At 41.1% G+C, this 23,321-nt stretch overlaps 1 protein-coding gene across 1 annotated transcript in view; it reads left to right on the forward strand.

The window, feature by feature from the left end:
• DOCK4 (dedicator of cytokinesis 4) overlaps positions 1 to 23,321 on the forward strand; it is a 477,650-nt gene that overhangs the window by 426,185 nt on the left and 28,144 nt on the right. Inside the window, 6 exon segments of the mRNA XM_010382455.2 lie at positions 4,195 to 4,343; positions 6,749 to 6,835; positions 8,657 to 8,761; positions 13,547 to 13,688; positions 15,374 to 15,540; positions 18,563 to 18,649. Of these exon segments, the coding sequence (XP_010380757.1) occupies positions 4,195 to 4,343; positions 6,749 to 6,835; positions 8,657 to 8,761; positions 13,547 to 13,688; positions 15,374 to 15,540; positions 18,563 to 18,649 (737 nt within the window).

Here is a 23,321-nt window from a genome sequence, read left to right on the forward strand (position 1 = left end):
AGGGTTTTGTCATATTGCCCAGGCTAGTCTCGAACTCCTGAGCTCAGAAGATCCATGCGCTTTGGCCTCCCAAAGTCCTGGGATTACAGGTGTGAGCTACCACGCCTAGCCCACAGTGATGTTTTTCTTACTTTAGTCTTCTCAATTCTTAGAATAGTGCCTAGCAATGTGAGATTTAAATAAATGCATCACAAATTAATGTACCCTTTAATTATTAAGTATTAACACCTGATTAGCAGATTTTCTTTCTCAATATTGGTAATTCTCAATTCAAAAAGAAAAAAAAAAGTAAACTTTTAAAAAAATTTTAAAGTTCATTGAAAAAAACACGGGAGGGAAGTGAGGATAAGCTACTCCAGATATATAACATATATTTTGGTTCTCTGAAATAAAGTCCAAATTTGTCTGATTATATTTCAAAAACGGGTAAATCCCATTTGTTTACTCAACTTGCAGTGTTTATGTTCCCCAAAGTCATAAGAAATCAGTTCTTTTCCCATGTAACATTTTATTCTTCTCTCTTATATCTTCATTTCTGTCCTTGGAGACAGTGAAATTGATGGGGAACTTTTCTGTCTTTCTAGGATTCTGTTTAAGTGAGTTAACCCTTTTCCAGCCTTTTGTGACAGCATCCTCCATTCCTAATTCATCTCTACTCTTCTCTCTCTCTCTCTTTTTTTTTTTTTTTTTTTGCCTATTGGTGTCCTTGTAATACACTTCTCAAAATGGTAGAATGGGATTAATAAAAATTTACTACTGCTTCCTCTAGACACGTTTTTTCCTCAGATACATGTTGTCATTTTCCCAAATCAAATTCTGAAACAGGTGTAATTTGTCTTCACATCTTTTCCATGCCATCGCTCAGTCATTTGTCAGTTTAATCTGATTGCCTGCCAATGCCTTCTTTTCCCAGGCTTTCCCGGGGCGCCTCACCCACACCTGGCATTCCACCCATCCCAGGACCTTACAAGGGCAAGCAGATTGGGAAAGCATTTGGGGACTGGAGACGTTCATTGCTCTTTTTGATTTTGTGGGGGTTGTTTTTGTTTTTGAGACAGAGTTTCACTCCTGTTGCCCAGGCTGGAATGCAATAGCGCAATCTTAGCTCACTGCAACCTCCACCTCCTGGGTTCAAGTGATTCTCCTGCCTCAGCTTCCCGAATAGCTGGGATTACAGGCGCCCACCACCATGCTAGCTAATTTTTTGTATTTTTAATAGAGACAGGGTTTCGCTATGTTGGCCAGGCTGGTCTTGAATTCCGACCTCAGGTGATCCACCTGCCTCGGCCTCCCAAAGTGCTGGGATTACAGGTGTGAACCACTGTGCCCGGCCTCTTTTTGTTTTTTAATTGTGCATAACATTAAATTTACTGTGTTAACCATTTTTAACTGTACAGTTCAGTGATATTAAGTATAGTCACACTGTCGTGCTACCATTACCACCATCCACCTCCAGAACTTTAACTTTTTTTGAGATGGGGGTCTCACTGTATCACTCAGATTGGTCTTGAACTCACATAATCCTCATGACTCAGCCTCCCAAGTAGCTGGGACTACAGGGGTGTGTCACCTAGCTAATTTTAAAATAAATTTTTTTAGAGACGAGGACTCACTGTGTTGCCAAGGCTGATCTTGAACTCTTGGCCTCAGCCTCCTGAGTACCTGAGACTATAGGGGCAGAACTGTTCTCATCCTCCCAAACTAAAACTCTGTACCCATTAAACACTAACTCCCCATTCCTCTTACCCCTGGCCACTACTATTCTACTTTCTGTCTCTGTAAATTTGACTTTCATTGCCCTTGAAGTCATCACTGCCTGTGGGTAGCTGTGGGAAGGACATCATTCAGTCTTCCTAATCCTTTGAAATGATCAGTTAGTCTCTGGGGTATTTTCTGAGTACTCACATGCTGGCAGATACACAAAGAAATTTGAGTGACAAAGAAGATAACTCCTGAGCCGGGTCATTGAGAGAAAGTAGGCGTTATTGGTCATTGAGAGAAAGTAGGCGTTATTTCCACTAAAGGGGAAAGAAGGTCTTGCAGGTGCAAGCTGTGAGGCCCTTAGGTGTGAATCAGAGAGGTATGTGAGAGGAAGCACAGCTTGTTTGGATGACAAGAGCAAAGAGTGTGGATGCGAGAACAAAAATACACGTAGGGTTTCCTTAGATACTTAGCATTTATTATAATGATACATGGGGAATTAAACATCAGGAAGTCATCTCAGGGATGTCAGAGAAAACTAGATGCCTATTAAAATAACAGCACTCTTCTGAGGATCTGGTTATTATAATTCTTGTGCAATCAGAGCAGTCTTCCATGGCTACCTATGTTATGGTGATTCAGCTCTGTGTCTGCATCCACCAGTTAACTGACACCCTTTAGTGGCTGCTTTCTCTATCCGTCTCACATTCAATCCCATAAAGAAAGAGACGAGCAAGAGTGCATGCAACAGAAGGCATCCCTGTCCCTGTCGGGCAGCTTTCTTGTGCCCAGCTGCCTCTGGACCACAGTGCATCTTGCTCATTCCTGGAAAGTGGATACTGGAGTCTGGGGGCTCCAACTATGAGGACTGGGGCCTCAGCAGCTACTGAAGCTTCTTAAAAGAGATGGAGGTGGGCTCTTTCATACCTGTACTACATGGAGAGCCAATGGGAAAATGGAGATAGAGAGACTGGTAAGAACCAGATCATGAGCAACCTTCTCTGTCACTGTAGGAGACCTAAATTTATTGTTTGAGCTACTGAGAGTCATTGACTGGTTTTAACCAGGGAGGCAACATCATCGTTTATTTGCATTGAAAGAAGTTCATATTGGTAACTGCAAACTGAGTGGAGGGGGATAAGAGACTGCTGGTGGATTAGGAAAGCTTTCACAATAATAATTGACCAGCAGATTGTATAAGCTCACCAAATGTAATTGAAGAGAAAAAAGACCAGAGCTTGGGATAGGGGCCCTGGCCCTTCTTACTGCAACTATCTTTTTTACATGGAGATGGCCACATCATAGCATTATAACTTAGCATGTCACTTTAGGGCTTTATGTGTAATTACCCTAAAGGCAAATAAATGAAGAAAAGGAATTACCATTGTTGATACCATCTGAAAAGCTATCATTATGTCTTTTGAAAAACCTATGAGGTGGAGTTGAATGGACTAATAACCTAAGTATTTGTCCATTTTGTTCAATTTAGTAATTGAGTTGGCTATTATGACATTAGAGGAAAAATTATTATAGTCCTTTATCAGTGACAATTCTGGTCCGCATTCTTGATCTATTTGGCTATATTTACAGTTCAGGAAAATGAGAGACCTGCAGAATGGCAAGTATTCTGTCAAATACACTATCTGCCAACTATACTTAAATCCATAAGTCATCTTTTCCACTTATGTGCATATGGAAAATCACCCCTTGCTTCTGCAGGAAATTCAACCATATCAAGCACATAATGATATCAGTAGTCTTTACAGAAGATTTGTGGGGCCATCTGGGGCGAGCCGGTCATATCACACAGCCTGCAACAGTTCATTCTCTCTCTCGCACACAAATACACCCACACACCGACACACTCCCCCGACTCCTCATCCAGCACTTCCACCCTCTCCAATTCCTACCCTGTTGCTAGATTTTTTTCTTTCTTTTTCTTTTTGTCTTCACTCAGCTCCCCTCTGGCTTCTTTGCCCCTTGTAAATTCTGCCTCCATTCTGACCCCCGCTCCTCACCAGTTTTAATTTTTCAGCCTTTTATTATTCCAAATAATTTGCCATTTTTTGTTTCCTAAGCCTGCTCTTTGGAAGATGCTCATAGTCCCCAAGGAACTTACTAGTGAACTCTCCCAGCAAACAAAGGCCTGTCTCCCCACATCTTTGAACCAGCAACAGCAAGATATCCTTACACATTTTTATTATGCTGTAGTATACAGACATTTTAGGGAAAACAAAAACAAAAGGCAAAAACAGAAACAGAAAATACAGGGAAACAAAAGATGAAGTACAGATCTCTGATAAGTCCAAGTCCATCATCCAGGGGAAGTCCTCGTTCATTACCCTACTGCTGCATATATTCTGGACATTTTTCTGCTATATCACGAAATTTAGAAAATAGTATTTTTTTCCCAGTTTGTCAGAAACTGGCCACATTTGAAGGAATGTGGCTTGGGGTCCTGTCTCAATCATTGCCTTCCCACGTGACTTGCAGAAGCTGCATATACCCTCCTCTTATATGATGAGCTACTGGAATGGTCTGATCGGCCCCTCAGGGAGTTCCTGACCTACCCCATGCAAACAGAATGGCAGCGCAAAGAGCACCTGCACCTCACCATCATCCAGAACTTTGACAGAGGCAAAGTAAGTGGCCCTGCCCCACCCGGGGTCCCTCCTGGGGTGGTGGTGTTGATGTCCCTTTCCCTTTCATTTCTAGTGTATGAATGCCCACCTCCTTGAGCAGGGATCCTCACATTTTAACGTATATTAGAAACACCCAAGAGCTTGTTAAAATGGGGATTCCTAGGCCCCACTCCTAGCCGTTCTGATTCATTTTGATTTTGAATCAGCCATTCTGATTCATGGCTTGTCGGGCACGAGGCTGGGGAATCCGTGATTTTAACAAGGACCCTAGGAGAGTCCAATGTGCATGACCTTTTCATTACACTTTGATAAACACGGATTTAGAGATTTTGATCGCCAGTAACATAGTCCATTCCTGGCTGCTTTAGCAAAATACCCTAGACTGGGTAGCTTATAAACAACAGAAATTTATTTCTCACAGTTCTGAAGGCTGAGAAGTTCAAGATCAAGGCCCTGGCAGATACAGTGTCTGGTGAGGGCCATCTTGCTGTGTCTTCACATGGTGAAAGGGACTGGCTAACTCTCTGGGGCCTCTTTTATAAGGGCACTAATGCCAATCATGAGGGCTCTACCCTCATGACCTAATCGCTTCCAAAGACCCCATTTCCTAATACCATCCCATGGGGGTTAGGATTTCAACATACGAATTTGTAGGAGACCCAAATGTGCAGACCATAGCACACAGGTATTATATTCTCTGAAAAACCATTACCACCCTTCACAGTCTCCCAAAATTGGCATGCATTCTGCCCCATTCTACTTTAAGGTAAAATATATGAAACTTAATTTGTTTAAAGAATTTTGTGGCATCCCATCATATACTTAAGAGATGCCTTGGGGTGTTGAAAAAACCTCACTGACCTCATAAGGCAATTCAGTATATCACCTCCCTCCACTTCCTCCCCCTCTTCAAGGGCTTGTAGTAGTCTTTTTAAAAATTCATGAATCTGACCACCATTGTTTATTGAATGTGAACACTTGTACATGTCTTAGACTCAAATATATCTTCCAGATTGCGAAGGTTAAACAGAAAATTAAAATACAACCAATGGCTGTAATTCTTTTACAAAATATAATTGGGTACACGTAAAAATTTGATGCAAGGAAATTGCTTCTTTCACATCTTCCTTTATTATTTATCTAGCTACACTGACATATCATTACATGAATACCAAAAAAAATGTTTTTGTGCCCTCCTGCTGTAAAGTTTCCACCTGTGGGATAAGGTGGTACAAACTCTCTGGATTCATGTATTGGTCCATCCCCAGGAGTTTGTGCTAGATCAGGGGTTACAAACTATGGTCCACAGGTCACATGACTCACTGCCTGTTTCTGTACAGCCCCAAAGCTACAAATCTCTTTTACATTTTTAAATGTTTGAAAGAAATCAAAGGAATCATAACATTTTGGGACTTGTGAAAATGATATGAAATGCACGTTTTAGTGGCCCTAAATTCTTATTGGAACACAGCCATGCTTAATTGTGTCTATGACTACTTTGGTGCTATAACAGCAGAATTGAGTAGTTGTGACAAAGACTATATGGTCTTCAAAGACTAAAGTGTTGACTTTCTGGCCCTTTGCAGAAAATGTTTGCTGACACCTATACTAGATCAAAGAATTTTATACATTTCTGCTGAGAGTAACCAGCTGGGTTAGACCTCTCACAATTTGCAAGCACAACTAAGCCAAGCAAGGAATCCAGGGTACCAGTCACAGATAATTGGGCCTTAGGGGTCAGTGGTAATTCTCTCCTCTGCACTGAGGGCCTGTTTATATCCATCTACTTGGCCATTGTGGAACTGTAGTTATTTCAGGATGATTCTGGAATGACAGCAAAAAATATTGTTCATGCACCATATATTAATGACTGTTGTGGTAGATTATCGTTTCCAGCATTCAAAGGATTTTTAATAATTTACATTTTAATTACATGGTGTTTTCAAGCTTAAAGGCTCAATGATATGATTAAAGGTATGTTATAAAGATTAAGGAGTGGCCAGGTGCGGTGGCTCACACCTGTAATCCCAGCACTTTGGGAGGCCAAGGTGGGCGGGTCATGGGGTCAGGAGATCAAGACCATTCTGGTCAACATGGTGAAACCCCATCTCTACTAAAAATACAAGAATTAGCTGGGTATGGTGGTGCCTGCCTGTAATCCCAGCTACTCAGGAGGCTGAGGCAGGAGAATAGCTTGAACCAGGGAGGCAGAGGGTGCAGTGAGCCGAGTTGAGCAACTCCAGCCTGGTGACAGAGTGAGACTCCGTCTCAAAAAAAAAAAAAAAAAAAAAAAAAAGATTAAGAAGTAAGGCTTGGTGCTCTGAAAGCACTCATGTTCTGACTTTTGGGTAGAAGTAAGTGGATGTTGTCGGATGGTTCCATTGATCTCATTCATTTGTCCACAGTGTTGGGAGAATGGCATTATCTTGTGCCGGAAGATTGCAGAGCAGTATGAGAGTTACTATGACTACAGAAACCTGAGCAAGATGCGGGTAAGGTGCCTGACTGCATCAAGGTGCCTGACTGCATCCTGATCAGGCCATAGCCTCCCTTTGTGATTAGCTTTCCAGTGTGGTTCTATGAAATTAACTGTGGTCTTGCAGAAACCTTTTTTAAGATAAATCCTCTGAAGCATACTTAGCTATTTATACAGAGAAATAGCAAATTGATTTGTGTAATGCTTTTATTTAATATAAAAAAGTGAGTGCTTGATCTGTTTTAAACACCACATATGAAATATACAGTCTAATCCAGGATTAACACTTTTAGTTTATTGTGGAAAATCTCCACCCTGTTTGAAGAGTTTCTACTTACACATGTTTCTGTAACAATATACCATTCTTAGTCCCATAATCTGCAAATCTGTGGGAACGGCTGACCTATTTCTAAATAATTTAGGGCCAAATTCTGTAGGCGTCACCTCTCTTTAGCTTCAGCAATGTGTTTTTATTTGCTGGACTTAGATCAAGATTTTAGCACCTAAGAGCTCAAGGAGTTGAGTACTCTGTTTCTCTGAACCAAATGTTTTATACCTGCTTTGCTCTTAGGTTCAAACAAGTCCTCCTTGCCCTCCAAGTTCTTACTCTTGAGCAACATGAACGTTTGTGTCATCTTGTAATACACAAGATCCTGCTGAGTGTTTCAGTTCCTCGGGGTTTCTAAAGTAGGATCATCAGTTTTTTACATTAAAAAAAAAAGATTACAATATTGCCTTTTAATTTTGAGGTAGCCATTTAAGAGATAATACCATAAACCTATAACAGCTCATAAAATCCCTTATACCCCAACAAGGAATTTATTCAACTGGCAGGAACTGACTCTGTCCTTTTGGCACAGTATTTCATGTCAGCAGTTCATCGATACTTCTCCTAACATGAAAACGAAAGAGAAAAACCTTGTTTTAACTTCAGTCCATCATGTTGACTCTGGCAGGCACTGCAGTTTTATATAAAAACATTGATGTTCATCTCTTGGCATCCTGTTCCTGTGACGAGAAGCGAGGTGATGATGTTTACTTGTGAGAGCCCTTGGGTGCCATAGTCACTAAGATTTTTATAAACCCAAAGCATTACACTTCATGCCAACTGCTCTTTGGGGTGCTGTTACTAGAGGGGGGGATAGAGGAGGAATCTTCAAGTGTAATATTAGTCTTTCTCTGGAAACCCTGGGGATGATAATGCCATGAATGGGAAACCATAAGCTTTATATGCTTCATAGTTTCAACATTGTCAGGCGCACTTAAGAGCTTTCAACCCAGACAGCACTTTGCACTATGGGTCTCCTTTGATTTGGTTTGTTGTTTTATCCTTGCCCAACCTGTGCAAGATCGCACCCTCCAAATGTCCTGAATTACCATAGGCAGGTGGAGGCAAACCCACAGGTAAGTACATCTGGCACGAGAATTCTCTAGAAAGGTTTTGCCTCTAATAATTCACGTTAATTTCTACTTAATTGTGAAGAAAATATTTTTCTTGATAGACTACATGCGTAGAAATAATTTTTCTCTTGGGATAACATGATAATACACTTGATCCTTTAAAGCAGGGGTAAGCAAACTACAGCCTTTGGGCCTAGCAGAATTAAATAGTTGTGAAGAGACAATATGGCCTGCAAAATGTAAAACAGTCTCTGGACATTTATAGAGGAAATTTGCCAATCCCCAACTTAAAGCATCAAAAAGAAAGTCAGACCTTCTTTTCAGCAAACTCAATTAAAATAAAGTTCTCCTTTATATAAAAGAGAAATCTTATTCTATAAATTTGATAGAAACGAAAGATGAGATAAAATGCTTAGAACTTTTCTGTGCTTTCTAGATGATGGAAGCCTCTTTGTATGACAAAATTATGGACCAGCAACGTCTTGAACCAGAGTTCTTCAGGGTTGGATTTTATGGAAAAAAATTTCCATTTTTCTTAAGAGTAAGTAATATACTATGTAATTTGTTTTCATAGTTCTCATATAGATATCCCAATCAAGAAAACTAGGATGTTAGTGACATTTTATATGACAGGTAATAATATGCATGAGACTTTCTTTACACTTTTACTTTGCAGACATTATATTAATCTAGAACGCCTTGTTTTAAATAATTTCTGAGATAGCAAGCAACCCCTTCCTAAATTCAGTATATTTTGTGAGCAATCTTTGATAATTATAGCTTCCCTTATATGATACCCACTATTTTAATTCAGTCTGCAATTCCCATCAAGTTAGTATTAGAAAAAACAGTGGTGGGGCACTGCAGGAGGCTTGGAGTTGCAGAGTATCGAAAGTAATGCAGTTTCACATCACGTGAAAACCCTACCTCCAGCACCATGTAAAGAGTGTTGTTTGGCCATTTTGATGAATTTGTAAAAAGATAAATGTCACCCAGCAAAGAGACCCAATTTATTGCTAGTATAAACTCCATTTCTACAAAGGGAAAACCTTTAGACATTCTAAGATACCTACAAAATAATAAAATATTCAACTCCATTATTTTCATTTTTCACATTCTGCCAAGTAGCGTCTTCTATGCTTGAATATTTATTGAACACTTCAGTATATACACCTTCCTTGTATAAAAACATTGCTTAAAAGAACAAATGTAATTCCCAAGCAACTAAGGAAAGGTATCTAGGATAATTTTAAAATTGAATCAATTTGTTACAACTTTAGTTCTCAATATACAAATATTTTGATGTTTGTTTTTACCTAAATCTTGCCTGTCAGCACATATGACAGGATACTAGGATGGGTGTACTTAGAGAAGAAGAGAAAAATTTCACTTTATTGTTTGTTTAATAATCATTATCTGCCTTTCAGAATGAAAAAGACAGATAGGTAGATCCCAAAATATCCAATACAGGTTCATTTTAGTATCACATGGAACAAATGTTTTCTTTAGTCAATTGAAATGACCATGCATTTGGGTGCTACACAGACATAATGTGCAATCTCCTTGTTGCATTAAAAGAGACTCCACACAGTATAGTGGGCGGTCACAAAGCTGACTCTGCAGGTGGGCCTGCCTAAAAATGGAGGAAATCTTGATTCCTGATGAAAAACAGCAGTAAGTGGGCACAGTGGCACGCTGTAATCCCAAGAACTTGGGAGGCTGAGATAGGAATATCACTTGAACCTGGTTCCAGACCAGTCTGGACAACAGAGCAAGACTCCCAAAAAAATGAAAATTAAAAAATGGCAGAGTCAGAATACATGTTGAATTTAAAAGACTAAGTTTTGGAGGTGTAGCTGGTCCCAAGCTGTTATGAGCAACCCCGCTAAGGACTGCAGATGGCCGGGATCCAGGTTCTGAGTGGAGTGGCACAGTCTAGAGCTATAGCTGCACAGAGGGCTGGGGATTGCACAGCAGGGTCTAGATGCTTCTCTGCCTCAGTAGGTCATCTCCCTCTGTTGGCACAAACAGACATGACACTGTTGGCAGAGTCACATCTGAAAGATTATAATTAAAAGTATAAAGATTAAAAAAAATAGAAGTAGTTTAAGAGTCATAATTTTAAAGAGAGTTTAGCAAATTGGAAAACTGCATTAGCTAATAGAATAAATTTTGTTAAAAAGTCAATTAGAATAAATCAATCTTCTATATCATCCTTCTTTTAAAAATAGCTTTCCTGGGTATAAATGGCATTTGCTTCAAAATGAAAGAGAAGGGTCCCCCTCTATTGGTTTCTAAAGGGCACTACACTCTTCAGAATCCCGGAGCCTGACCTTTTTTTTAAGGAATCAGATTCTAGTCTGTTCTTGAATTTAAAAGCAAACAAATATCAACATTAAAAACTTCCTTTTGGCCAGGCACAGTAGCTCGCACCTGTAATCCCAGCACTTTGGGAGGCCAAGGCAAGAGAATTGCTTGAGGCCAGAAATCTTTTGTTGTTTGATCAATTTCCAAGATAATTTTTAGAACTCAAATACATTTATACAATTTTATGATCTAAGTAGGGATTTTTCCCCTCATGGAAAACGGGTTACTTTTGGCTGGGCACAGTAGCTCACGCCTATAATCGCAGCACTTTGGGAGGCCAAGGCCAGAGGATCACTTGAGCCCAGGAGTTCAAGACCAGCCTGAACAACATAGTGAGACCCTGTCTCTACTAAAAATAATAAAAAAGTAGTTTAGTGGTATGCGCCTGTGGTTCCAGCTTCTTGGGAGGCTGAGGCAGGATTGCTTGAGCTCAGGAGTCAAAGCTTCAGTATGCTGTGACTGAGCCAGTGCACTCCAGCCTGGATGACAGTGAGACCCTGTCTCCAAAACAAAAAAAAGAAAAGAAAATGGGTTAAAGAATACTAACACAGAAGTTCTACTTCTATATACATGCTTAAGAAAATTGAAAATACATATTCACACAAATACCTGTACCTGAATCTTCATAGCAGCATTATTCATAATAGCCAAAACACAGGAACTGCCCAAATGTCTATTAACTGAATGGATAAACAAAATACAACATGTCTATGCAATGATACTTAGCAATAAAAAGAAAAGAAATACTTATATATGCTACAAAATGGATGAACTTTAAAAATACTATGTTAAGTAAAAGCTAGTCACAAAAGGCCAGCACATTGTATAATTCTATAACAGGCAAATCCATAGAAACAGAAAGTAATTTTGTGATTGGCTGGGGGAAGGGGAAAATAGGAAGTAACTGCTAATGAGTATAGGGTTTCTTTTTGATAATGATGAAAAGATTCTGAAATTAAATTTTGTTAATGTTTGCACAACTCTATAAATATACTAAAAACCACTGAATTGCACATTTTTAAAAAGTGGATTTTGTTTTATGTGAATTATATCTCAATAAAGCTATGTTTTTCTCAGAAAAATAAAAGTACTGATAAGGAAGATGCTTTATTTCTTGGAGTCCCAAATATCAGCCAAAATTTCATTTTATTTTAAAATGGCTTCTTAATAGCATTGAATGCCTGCATTCTTAGAGCAAATGCCCCGATTTTTACAAACTGTTATGTATAAGTGTTGTTTTAAAATATATTTCATTTACTAGGATATTTGAATATTTATTTGGGGGCTCCTGTAATAGGCAGAAAGGGATGTATTGTCTTTTATTTTACCAAGCAAATTAATTATCTTTTGAGTAGAATTTTTAAAATACAGCATCAGATATTGTAACTTTTATCTAGAAAGTTTTAAATATAGAATTGTATGGGGTCCACAATTATAGGTAGCGTCTGCCATAACCTTGTGTTTTTCAAAAGATCATGATTTATTTAGGGGTTTGTGGGGAATCGAGGTAGTTTATCCAGCCCAGTTCCTGCTGCATTTCCTCTACCTGCCTGCAGCTGCCCTTTCCTTGCGGAAGAACTAAGCCTCTGCCCATGACTTGTTTCTTACTCCCTCACTGTGGCCTGGAGTTCCTCTTCACGGCATTTTACATAAGAACCTCATAGAGCTGAAAACCATGGAAAACCTTGGGCCTCAGCTCCTCTAGGCCCCAAACTGATCTCTCCTTAACTTGATGATCTCCAGGGCCTGAGATCCCGCAAGCTTTCTTGGTCTTGGTAGCTCCTAGGCGTTTTTCCTGCATACACGAGGCTGTGTTCAATGTAGAAAGAGCCCAGGGTTTGGACTCAGACCAGAATTTCAATCTAGCACACGTGGACAAAGTATTTCAAAACATTAAGCCGTGGCCAGGCGTGGTGGCTCACGCCTGTAATCCCAGCACTTTGGGAGGCCAAGGCAGGCAGATCAATGCCTGAGGCCAGGCGTTCAAGGCCAGCCTGGCCAACACAGTGAAACCCCATCTCTACTAAAAATACAAAAATTAGCTGGACATGGTAGTGCACACCTGTCATTCCAGCTACTCAGGAGGCTAAGGCAGAAGAATTGCTTGAAGTTGGGAGATGGAGGTTGCAGTAAGCTGAGATCATACCACTGCACTCCAGCTGGGGCAACAGAGTGAGACTCCATCTCAAAAAAGACTTTCAGCCCTGGTTCCCCAATTATAAAATGGGGTGGGGTAGGGGACAGTGACTACCTGTCAAGCTTGTATGACTTGAATGACACGTGCAGTGTGCTTCGTCAATGACTGTGCTCAATTACAACTTCATTACCATTAAAATGTCAGCTCCATCATTATCTAATCAGATCATTCAGGTACTTTTGGGAAACCTTCCCATCTTTCCAGCTGTCTTAACCTACCTCAGAAATAACCTTCACCATTCTTACCTGAAGGAGAGCATCATGAATGGCAGAATACTCATACACACACACACACACACACACACACACACACACACACACACACACACACATATACACACAAAAGAAAAAGCAGACAACAAATTTACTTTTCCTCCACGTTGTGAAATTACCCATGTGAATTTGATATGTACTTTATAAAAATAATCTTTACACATGTGCTTATTAACATTTAGAGGGAATACAAGTGTTTTGTTTTTATTCTTTGGTGCTCTGAGAATCCACCCTTTGCGCCTCATGCAAGTGAACAAGAAAGAGTGAGGCATTCTATTGGGTCTTATGAAATGCAGTAGAGAGTGAACTCATGATCTTTATCTGCATTTTTAACAACTGGGCAAACTTTTCAGATTGTTCCAGCGTATTTTTTGTTAGAGTGTCTTGGTATGAGACATGTGGTCAGTTACTGCCAGTGTCATGTTTTTTGACTTTGTCTGTAATCCACTCAGTTATATAGCCCTAATTTCTTTTTTGCTTTCGTCTCCAGAATAAGGAGTTTGTGTGTCGAGGGCATGACTACGAGAGGCTGGAAGCCTTCCAACAGAGAATGCTGAACGAGTTCCCCCACGCCATTGCCATGCAGCATGCCAACCAGCCCGATGAGACCATCTTCCAGGCAGAAGCTCAGTGTATCCGCACCTACAAGGGCTGGACTCAGTGAGATTGCACTGGCTCTTAGCTGCAGAGCATTTTCATGCAAGGTTGTTCAGCCACCAGTCCCTTTTCAACAGCCACATCCTTACTGCTCCCTGTTTTCAGTCATCTTAATTTTAGCTTAACTGTTTATGAATAGAACTTAATTGTTCTATTTATTATCATGATGTCAGTTGAAAGAACTCTCTTGAAAGAATTTTTCCCTTTTAATTAAACCTCTTGAATAGCTCAACCCTGCCTTTAAAGCTCCTTTCTAGTGATTTCCTTTAGAATAAATTTCCTTTGACATATCCTGTGGAAACTGCTTAAGTTCAAGAAAATCATAGTATTATGCTTACTGGCACATATTATTTGCCCCTCCCCCCACCCTGACATTTTTATTTTAGAATGAGGAATGCAAGAGAAAGAGTTACTCCAGCCGGGCGCGGTGGCTCAAGCCTGTAATCCCAGCACTTTGGGAGGCCGAGACGGGCGGATCACGAGGTCAGGAGATCGAGACCATCCGGGCTAACATGGTGAAACCCCGTCTCCACTAAAAAATACAAAAAACTAGCCGGGCGTGGCGGTGGGCGCCTGTAGTCCCAGCTACTCGGGAGGCTGAGGCGGGAGAATGGCGTAAACCCGGGAGGCGGAGCTTGCAGTGAGCTGAGATCCGGCCACTGCACTCCAGCCTGGGCGGCAGAGCCAGACTCCGTCTCAAAAAAAAAAAAAAGAGAGCTACTCCAGTATCTTTTGGGGGCTTTTAGATATGGCATCCTGAACAGCCTTTAATCCGTGTTGTATAATTCATACTCTTATTGTCTAAACACAAACAACTGAACTAAAATTATATAGGTATTAGAGACAAAGGCAGTTCACCCCAGCACTCTTTTTCTGAACCCCTCTGCCTTTTCCTGAAACTGATGGTCTTAAAAAACACCTAAAACTTCCACTGACAATTGTGAATACCATTTCAAAGCAGAAACCAAAATGCAAGACATGCAAGAAAGTACATAGGAAAAATATTTTGCTATCTTTCTTTAAATAAGAAGAGAAGGAAGTAAATATATAAGTTAATATGATACCCCTTTAATGTAATTTTTAAAAATATAAACTATAACTAAACACCCTGCATATGAATACAAGATTTGGGAGAGAAGTTATCACAGATGTGGGAAGGCTAGGGACACAGAAAATCACACAGATAGGTGGAAGTCACTGTCAGTGTTCTAATTTCTGTCTTTGGTCATGGTTGCATAGGTATTTACATGTTATTATAAGCAAACAATAAATTTAAATGGCTCATGCACAGACTAAGATATGTCTCATGCACAAGGATTAGGATTATCCTGAGTATGTAAGGCCTAAACCATTCGCATCTACGTACACACACACACATACACAAATTAGTGATATCTAAATTCAGAGGTCATGAAAATTTCAAGTCATGGAAATTTCAAGCTGATACTTCACCTACCTAGAACTAGTTCAAGACCTGTAGTTTGAGATGTGATTTGCTAGAACTGAGTTCTTGGCATCTTCTTGGTAATTTTTTAAATGACTTCAACTGAAATGGAAACAGAAGATTCTTACCCATCCTCTTCTCTCTGCCATAGTTCAGCCCGAGCCAGACTTCCATGGATTGCCAAGTCAGGTTCTCTCCTTGACTCTTTAATCCTAGATTTGCAGATATATGCTGTGACTCCCATTCCGGAGAGCCAGGAGGTCCTGCAGAGAGAGGGTGTTCCGGACAACATCAAAAGTTTCTATAAAGTGAATCACATCTGGAAATTCCGCTATGACCGACCATTTCACAAAGGCACAAAAGATAAAGAGAATGAATTCAAGGTACCATGCAATTCTTATTACATGCCAACTCCTCAGATAGACTGCAAGCCCCTTGGGGCGCAACCCTTGGTAAATATTTACTCAGAATAGTGTCAAGTGACAGAAACAGAAGGGACTATATAAATCATTTAGTCTTGTGGTTCTGCAGCTCCACGTGTATCAGAGTGACATGGAGTGCTCCCTAACCAAGCAGATTTCTGGTGCCCAGCTCAGGAATTCTGAATCAGTTGGTCTGGGAGGAGGTTCTAAAATCAGCTTTTTTGTAACAATTCTGATGCTGGTGGTTCTTAGACCAGTCTTTGAGAACTCCTGGCTGAAGTCAGTCCTCTCATTCATTTATGTTGAACCAATTGTGGGAACCTTGGGATGTTTATTTTCACATAAAGTTCAATGAATAAAGAATACGTAAGGAACAGAGAAAAGGAGTTCCTGAAGACAGAGAACAGTTGGGTAGACTGCTGGTACGGTGGGTAAGTTATGTGCCATCTTTTGCTGCTTGTTCTTGTGAGAACAGTGTGTAATCAGAACTTCTCAGGACTCCGAGTAAAAGCAAATCTTGGATTCTTTGCATGTGTTGAGTTCTCTGCTCTCAGTAGTTCCAACATACCTTCCTACTTCAGCACCCTCTCTGCCAGAAAGGGGCAAGGTTTCTCATAGCCCCACTGCAGAAAAGGGGCAAAATTGTTCACTAGATAAATTAGAGTCTGCCCCTTTCTTTGCAAACAGTGATATAGTGAGACCCCCCCAGTTTATTTCATACCTAAACGAAGAATGCAAAATTAGCTTATTTTTGTGAGTTAATTGGCTTAGCATTTTTCATTCCTACTTAAGCTAGGAAATGTGCTCCTAACATGATTGTCTCATGTTAACTCACTTAGCTCTGCCTGTGTCTGTTCCCAGTACTCCCGGAAGTATTTCCAGGAATCATTCGAAACCGAGAGGAGATCAAAAGGGGAAGGTTTTGCAGAGTTATGACAGGATTGAATAAAGAGCAGTCCCTTGTGCCCGGAGATTCAATGGGCTAAATATCAAGGCAAGGAGCCCACTGGAAAACAACAATGGGATAGTACTAAAAATATCCATGATCGTTTTCTTGGTTTTTTCTGGAAACTTACATTTTTCTTTGTGACTTCCAAAATCAATTACAGATATAGCCAGTTGATGATATAGTTCTTCTTGCAGTTGCTTTTAGTTAAAACATAGTCAGAAATCCACTGAAATCAGGCAATTGACTTGTTCAAAGTCACCTTCTAGTTACCGGTAGCCCCAGTCCTAGAACTCACATTTTGTGACTTCTTCATTGTTTTTTCCACCATACTACATTTCCTTGTGGTTGTCACTTTAAATCTGTATCAGTAGTGCAGCAATCTCCCTAAAAAGCAATAATAATAAATCTGGCTCCTGATTCCTGTGCTTTATAGCCCTCAGAATCTGGCTCCAAACTGCCCCTCCAGAAGTCTCATCTCCACCACAACCCACTCACCCCTCCTCCCTCTCAGCCTCCGCGACACTCAGCTTCTCTCTTCCTCTCCCGCCAAGCCCTTTCGCAAGCTGCTTCTCCTGCCAGCACTGCTACCCCCACTCTCCTCCTGGCAAACTCCTACTCACTCCTCAGAATGCAGCTCACGCATCGCCCCCTCTGAGAACTGCTGTCCTCCTCCCCCAGGCTGGCGTGTGCGCCTGCATCCCCCTCTGTTGGCCCCCAGAGCCTTGAACATCCCTTTCTCTTCACTCTGAGCTCTTATTCATCTGCTTACCTCCCTGTCAGCACCAGAACACTGCGAGCTCTTGTCACAGGATCGCTCATCTCAGCACAGCTTGGCTGGCCCAGAGAAACTCTTCCATTTTTTTTGTTGTGGTGGTGGTGGTTTGAGTAAATGGCACTATTTCAGGAATTTTGTAAAGTGTATTATCCTCTTGGGAATACACTTGGTTTAAGTAAGAAAGATGAGGCGTAGATACTAAAACCTGGTTGACAAAAAAGAAACCTGTCATCAACAGCAACTCGTACCAAAAGCAGCATGGTTTCACATGTCCCGGGGTTGCTGGTCCTGGCCAGAAGCAGCCCTGGCTCTAAAATACAGATTTGCCTCTATTAACAGCAGTTCAAACAAGCACAAGAAAATGTGGCACAGTAGATTCAGCAACAGAGAGGGAGTCAGAGGTCCTAGTGGGTAGGCTCTAGTGCTGGCTCTGTTGGTAGTATAGCTTTTGAACAAGTCACATTGCTGCTTTAAGACCTAGTGTCTTCAAATTTTTTTTTTTTTTTTTTTTTTTCGAGACGGAGTCTCGCTCTGTCACCCAGGCTGGAGTGCGATGGCGTGATCTCGGCTCACTGCAAGCTCCACCTCACGGGTTCACGCCATTCTCCTGCCTCAGCCTCCTGAGTAGCTGGGACTACAGGTGCCCGCCACCACTCCCAGCGAATTTTTTGTATTTTTAGCAGAGACAAGGTTTCGCCATGTTAGCCAGGATGGTCTCAATCTCCTGACCCCATGATCTGCCCGCCTCGGCCTCCCAAAGTGCTGGGATTACAGTCATGAGCCACCGTGCCCGGCCATGTCCTCATCTTTAACATAGATCACGCTGTGTGGTTCCTAAAGCCTTTGCTTCCCTTAGGACTCTTATTCTACTCTTACATTAACTGGCTGATACATTGACTGGCTGACCCTTCTAGATATAAATGGCTAGATGTTAAGGAGTGAAGAGAGTTTGAATTAGAATTTTGGAGAAATAGCAAAGAAAATAACATATAGCCTATTTTTGTATTTTTAAGCTTGCTGTTTGAAGTAGGAGCTCATTTATTCCACATGGAAAAAAGCTTGATGATATACAATGGAATTGTTAAAATCAGCTTCAGCAGTATCTCACTGTGATAGTTTCATGAGTGCTTGAATGAAGACTAAAGAAAGGCTGATGGGAATAAGGAAAACCTGGTAACAGTGGGTAACAAACACTAGTCATGGAAGTAGCTAGAAAGAAGGGCAACTTGGGGGACCTTAATGTGTTTCGTGTTTTGTAGAGTCTCTGGGTGGAGAGAACGTCATTATACTTGGTGCAGAGTTTGCCTGGCATTTCTCGCTGGTTTGAAGTGGAAAAACGTGAAGTGGTAAGAATCAGAGCTTATTCTCAAGCACTTTCTCATCATAGTTGTTCACTTAGAGTTATGCCTTATATTCATTACTTCTCCTTTGACCCAGATTCTCTGGAAGCACTCATAGTAAAATAGTGAATGTTTATAGTATTGACCGCTATTACCAAGCTGAGAAGGTAAACATTAATATTGTCCTAATGCATCCAGATGGAGGGATTCCTTGAAAACAACTCAATTTGCTACATGTAAAAAAAACTACTCAGGCCCTTGAGTTAGGAGACGTGGAATTCCAGCTCTCCTAATTGCTATAGCTGTGTGACCTTCAGTGCTTATTGTGTCAGACCAGTGCGAATGCTACCTGCTTGCTCTTAATTATCATATCAAAGCTATGAAGTATATATTCTTATCCCTGTTTTTGCAGTGTTTATCAAGAGGTCAAAAGCCTTTGCCAGAGATCACATAGCAAGATGTTGAAGAGAGACTCCAACCCAGATATTTCTGATTCCAAAGCCAATTATATTAATCTCTTCTAGCTATGGTTTTCTTACAGGCTGAAGGAGGCTAATGTCAAGTCTCTGCCCAGTGCCTGATGCACAGTAGGTCCGTGTTGTTACAGTTCCCAGTAGAAAGGGTGGCAGCATATTAGTCTCACTGAGCAGTCCTGATCTACAGTGGGTGCCGCTACAGAACCTGGCAACCACAGCTCCCAAGAACCCTCGGGTTGTAAAATGTGACCGCAGCTCCAGTCCCCAGTTGTGGAGAGCAAGGAGAGCAGCAGCTGAAGGCAGCCACATCCAGGGTGGGACCCCACCCAGCTGTCTGTGCTGCTCTTCCAGCTGACAGCACCTCGATGTCAGCCACAGCCTCGCAGTCTCACAGCCTCCCTTGCTACATCCATTATAGCCATTTATTAACTTTATTTCACTTAGTGGAAATGTTCATTTGTTTCACTGCAGAAATAATGTGTTTGTCATTCATTTCTGAGCCTGGGTCTCACCCTTTCATCGCTGTAGTTCTCTGATAGGAAGTGTGCCAATTGTGCAAATATAATGTAATTCATACTTTATTTAGGTCACAAGCCTATTCCTTCAATCCAGTAGAAAGAACAGCTCCTGACCAAATTGTTTTTCAAGAATTGTTTGTCTTACCTGAAATGTCTCAGCATTGAAACTACTCTCAGCCTATCATGTTCAATTAGGCTAAGGATTTGAAAATTGAAATTGAACTCTATTCAGCAGATTACATTAGTATAGTTGTATTCTTGTCCAGTCTTAGGTCCAGAGTCCCCAAAAACTGGCTGCTTACACGTTGTGCCCTGGTACCTTCCATGGAAGAGGGGAGACTGCTAAACGCAGTGCTCAAAAAGTCTTATGCTTCCCGCTGAATGGCATGGGTCCAACTTAGAGAAGTGTTTTTAATCATCCATCCTGCATTAATGATTCAGAGAGCCTTTAGCTACTTACTACCCAGAGCATTAAATCCTGTGAAGTCTCACCAATGGTCCTAGCCCTTGGAAATGTCATACACACATACAATGCTAATAAAAAATAGCATGCTGATAATGATAAAAGGAGCATTACTAAACACAACCTTTCAAACATCAGCTGCCTACTTTATTAGAATATGTAATCTTATGTTCTGTCAAATGGAACAAATCAAACTCAACTGTTTTGTTCCCTGAACACAACCCACTCTTAACAGCTTTTGTGTTTTTCTCTTGTTCTTGCTGCCTAGAATGTCCTCACTGTCGATTAAAGCTGTTGGTTTCCTGGTTTAACTTCTAGTATAGAAGGTCTTCAAGAACAGGGACAGGTAGTAGGTACTCAATACAAATACATCACGTTGAACTGAAATTCCTCATCTGCAGATGCCAGTGTCTGAAACCCAGAGATGCTTTCATTTGACTCCAAAGCTCATTTGCTGATAATACACCCAAGCTTTTCTAATGCAAGTCCATTTATTGACTGTATTTCACTTAGTGTGAAGGTTCATGTGTTTCACTGTAGAAATATTTTATTTCCTTTTTTGTTTGTTTTTGAGACTGGATCTTCCTCTGTCACCCAGGCTGGAGTGCAGTGGTACGATCATGGTTCACTGCAGCCTTGACCTCCCGGGCTCAAGTGATCCTCCCACTTCAGCCACCCAAGTAGCTGGGACCACAAGCATGTGCCACCACAACTGGCTACTTTTCTGATTTGTTGTAGAGATGAGGTCTCACGATGTTGCTCAGGCTAGTCTCAAGCCCCTGGGCTCAAAGAGTCCTCTGGTCTTTGTCTTCCAAAGTGCTGGGATTACAGGCATAAACCACCATGCCCGGCCTTATTAATGTAACGCATTTGATTAGAGGAACCTGCCCTAGAACCTGCTGGGGGTTATGTAATATACCATATATGGCCCTATACTGCCTTTCTAAAATCTGAAAAGTTCTTAATTCTGAAACATATGGCACCAAAGGTTTTAGATGAAATTGGGGACCTTTATTTTCTAATTCATAGACCTCCTCAATAGCTTATATCAATGCCTTTGAACTGTTGTTTCCTCTGTAGTTTATTTATTATTTTCAAAACCCAAAAAAGTGTTTTTGTCCGGATTAAAAAATAAGATCATTTCAGCTGGGCGCCATGACTCACCTGTAATCCCAGCACTTTGGGAGGCTGAGACAGGTGGATCACCAGAGGTCAGGAGTTCAAGACCAGCCTAACCAACACGGTGAAACCCAGGTCTCTAGTAAAAATACAAAAGATTAGCTGGGCGTGGTGGCACGCACCTGTAGCCCAGCTACTTGGGAGGCTGAGGCAGGAGAATTGCTTGAGCCCGGGAGGCAGAGGTTGCAGTGAGCTGAGATCGCACCACTGCACTCCAGCCTGGGCAACAAGAGCGAAACTCTGTCTCAAAAAAAAAAAAAAAAAAACTAAGCTCATTAAAAAATTTTTAATCAAGACAAACATTTATAGTTTAGAATCCATAAATGATTTTTTAAAAATCCAACTAAAGATCACGATAATATTGTCATACCACATCCTGCCCATCAGAAAACAATGTGCCTGTTTCTAAATACTGTATACCCAGAAGCTAACCAGTCCTCGGTGCCCCCACCGATAGCGCCACCTAGTGCCTGATTACTGCAATAGCCTCCTAAAACATTAGCTTTCCAACCCTTATCCCTGTAGTCTCTTTTTTTTTTTTTTTTTTTTTTTTGAGACAGAGTCTGGCTCTGTCTCCCAGGCTGGAGTGCAGTGGCTGGATCTCAGCTCACTGCAAGCTCCGCCTCCCGGATTTACGCCATTCTCCTGCCTCAGCCTCCCGCGTAGCTGGGACTACAGCTACTCACCTCACCTCACCCGGCTAGTTTTTTGTGTTTTTTTAGTAGAGACGGGGTTTCACCATGTTAGCCAGGATGATCTCGATCTCCTGACCTCGTGATCCGCCCGCCTCGGCCTCCCAAAGTGCTGGGATTACAGGCTTGAGCCACCGCGCCCGGCTCCTGTAGTCTCTTTTGTACTTCGCAGCCAGTGACCTTTTAAAACTTAAGTTATAGCATACAAAAATAGAGAAAATATATAATGATATAATGAACCTGACTTACCCATCATTACTTCAACAGCCATCAAAGAGGCCAATTTTGTTTCATCTACACGTCTACCTGCTCCCTCTCAACTGGACTGTTTTTGAAGTAAATCTCAGATGTCATATCACTTCATCTACAAATATTTTAGTATTCATATTTATTTTTAAAAACCTGAAAATATTGTCACATTAAAAATGAACAGTAATTCCTTGATCATAAAATGTACAGTGTTCGTTCATACTTTACCAAGTCTTTTATTCTGCATTTTAGACCAGCCTGGGCAATGTAGTAAGACACCATCTCAACAAAAAACTTAAAAAATTAGCCAGCATGGTGGGATATGTCTGCAGTCCTAGCAACCTCCTACTCCAGAGGTTGAGGCCAGAAGATCACTGGAGCCCAGGAGTTTGAGGTTACAGTGAACTATGATCATACCACTGTACTCTAGCCTCAGTGACAGTCTCAACCCTGTCTCTTTTTTTAAAGAAAAATTATATATTTTTAGGCTGGGCATGGTGGCTCATGCCTGTAATCCTGACACTTTGGGAGGCCAGGGCAGGCAGATCACTTGAGGTCAGGAGTTCAAGACCAGCCTGGCCAACATGGCAAAACCTTGTCACTACAAAAAATACAAAAATTAGCTGGGCATGGTGGATCACACTGGTAATCCCAGCTACTCAGGAGGCTGAAGCAGGAGAATTGCTTGAACCCAGAAGGTGGAAGTTGCAGTGAGCCAAGATTGTGCCACTACACTCCAGCCTGGGCGACAGAACAAGTGAGACTGTCTCAAAACAAGAAAGAAAAATTTTATTTTTACTCTGTTATTCGAATCCAGATTTAAATAAGGGCCATGCATTGCGGTTGATTGAAATGTCTTCTAAGTCTCTTTCAAGCTATACGTTTCCCCTTGCATCACTTTCCTTATTTTTTTGTTGAAGAAACTAGGTTGTTTATCCTGAAATGTTTCCTTATGTGTGGATTCTGCAGACTGCATCCCAGTGAAGTCATTTAATATGTTTCTCTGTCGCCTGTATTCCTTGTAAATTGGTAGTTAGAACTAGAGACTTGATAAAATGTTTTGCTTTTATTTTCACAAGACTACTTCATACTTGGTGTTGT

Source organism: Rhinopithecus roxellana, chromosome 6 (assembly GCF_007565055.1).
Source record: "Rhinopithecus roxellana isolate Shanxi Qingling chromosome 6, ASM756505v1, whole genome shotgun sequence".
NCBI lineage: Eukaryota > Metazoa > Chordata > Mammalia > Primates > Cercopithecidae > Rhinopithecus > Rhinopithecus roxellana.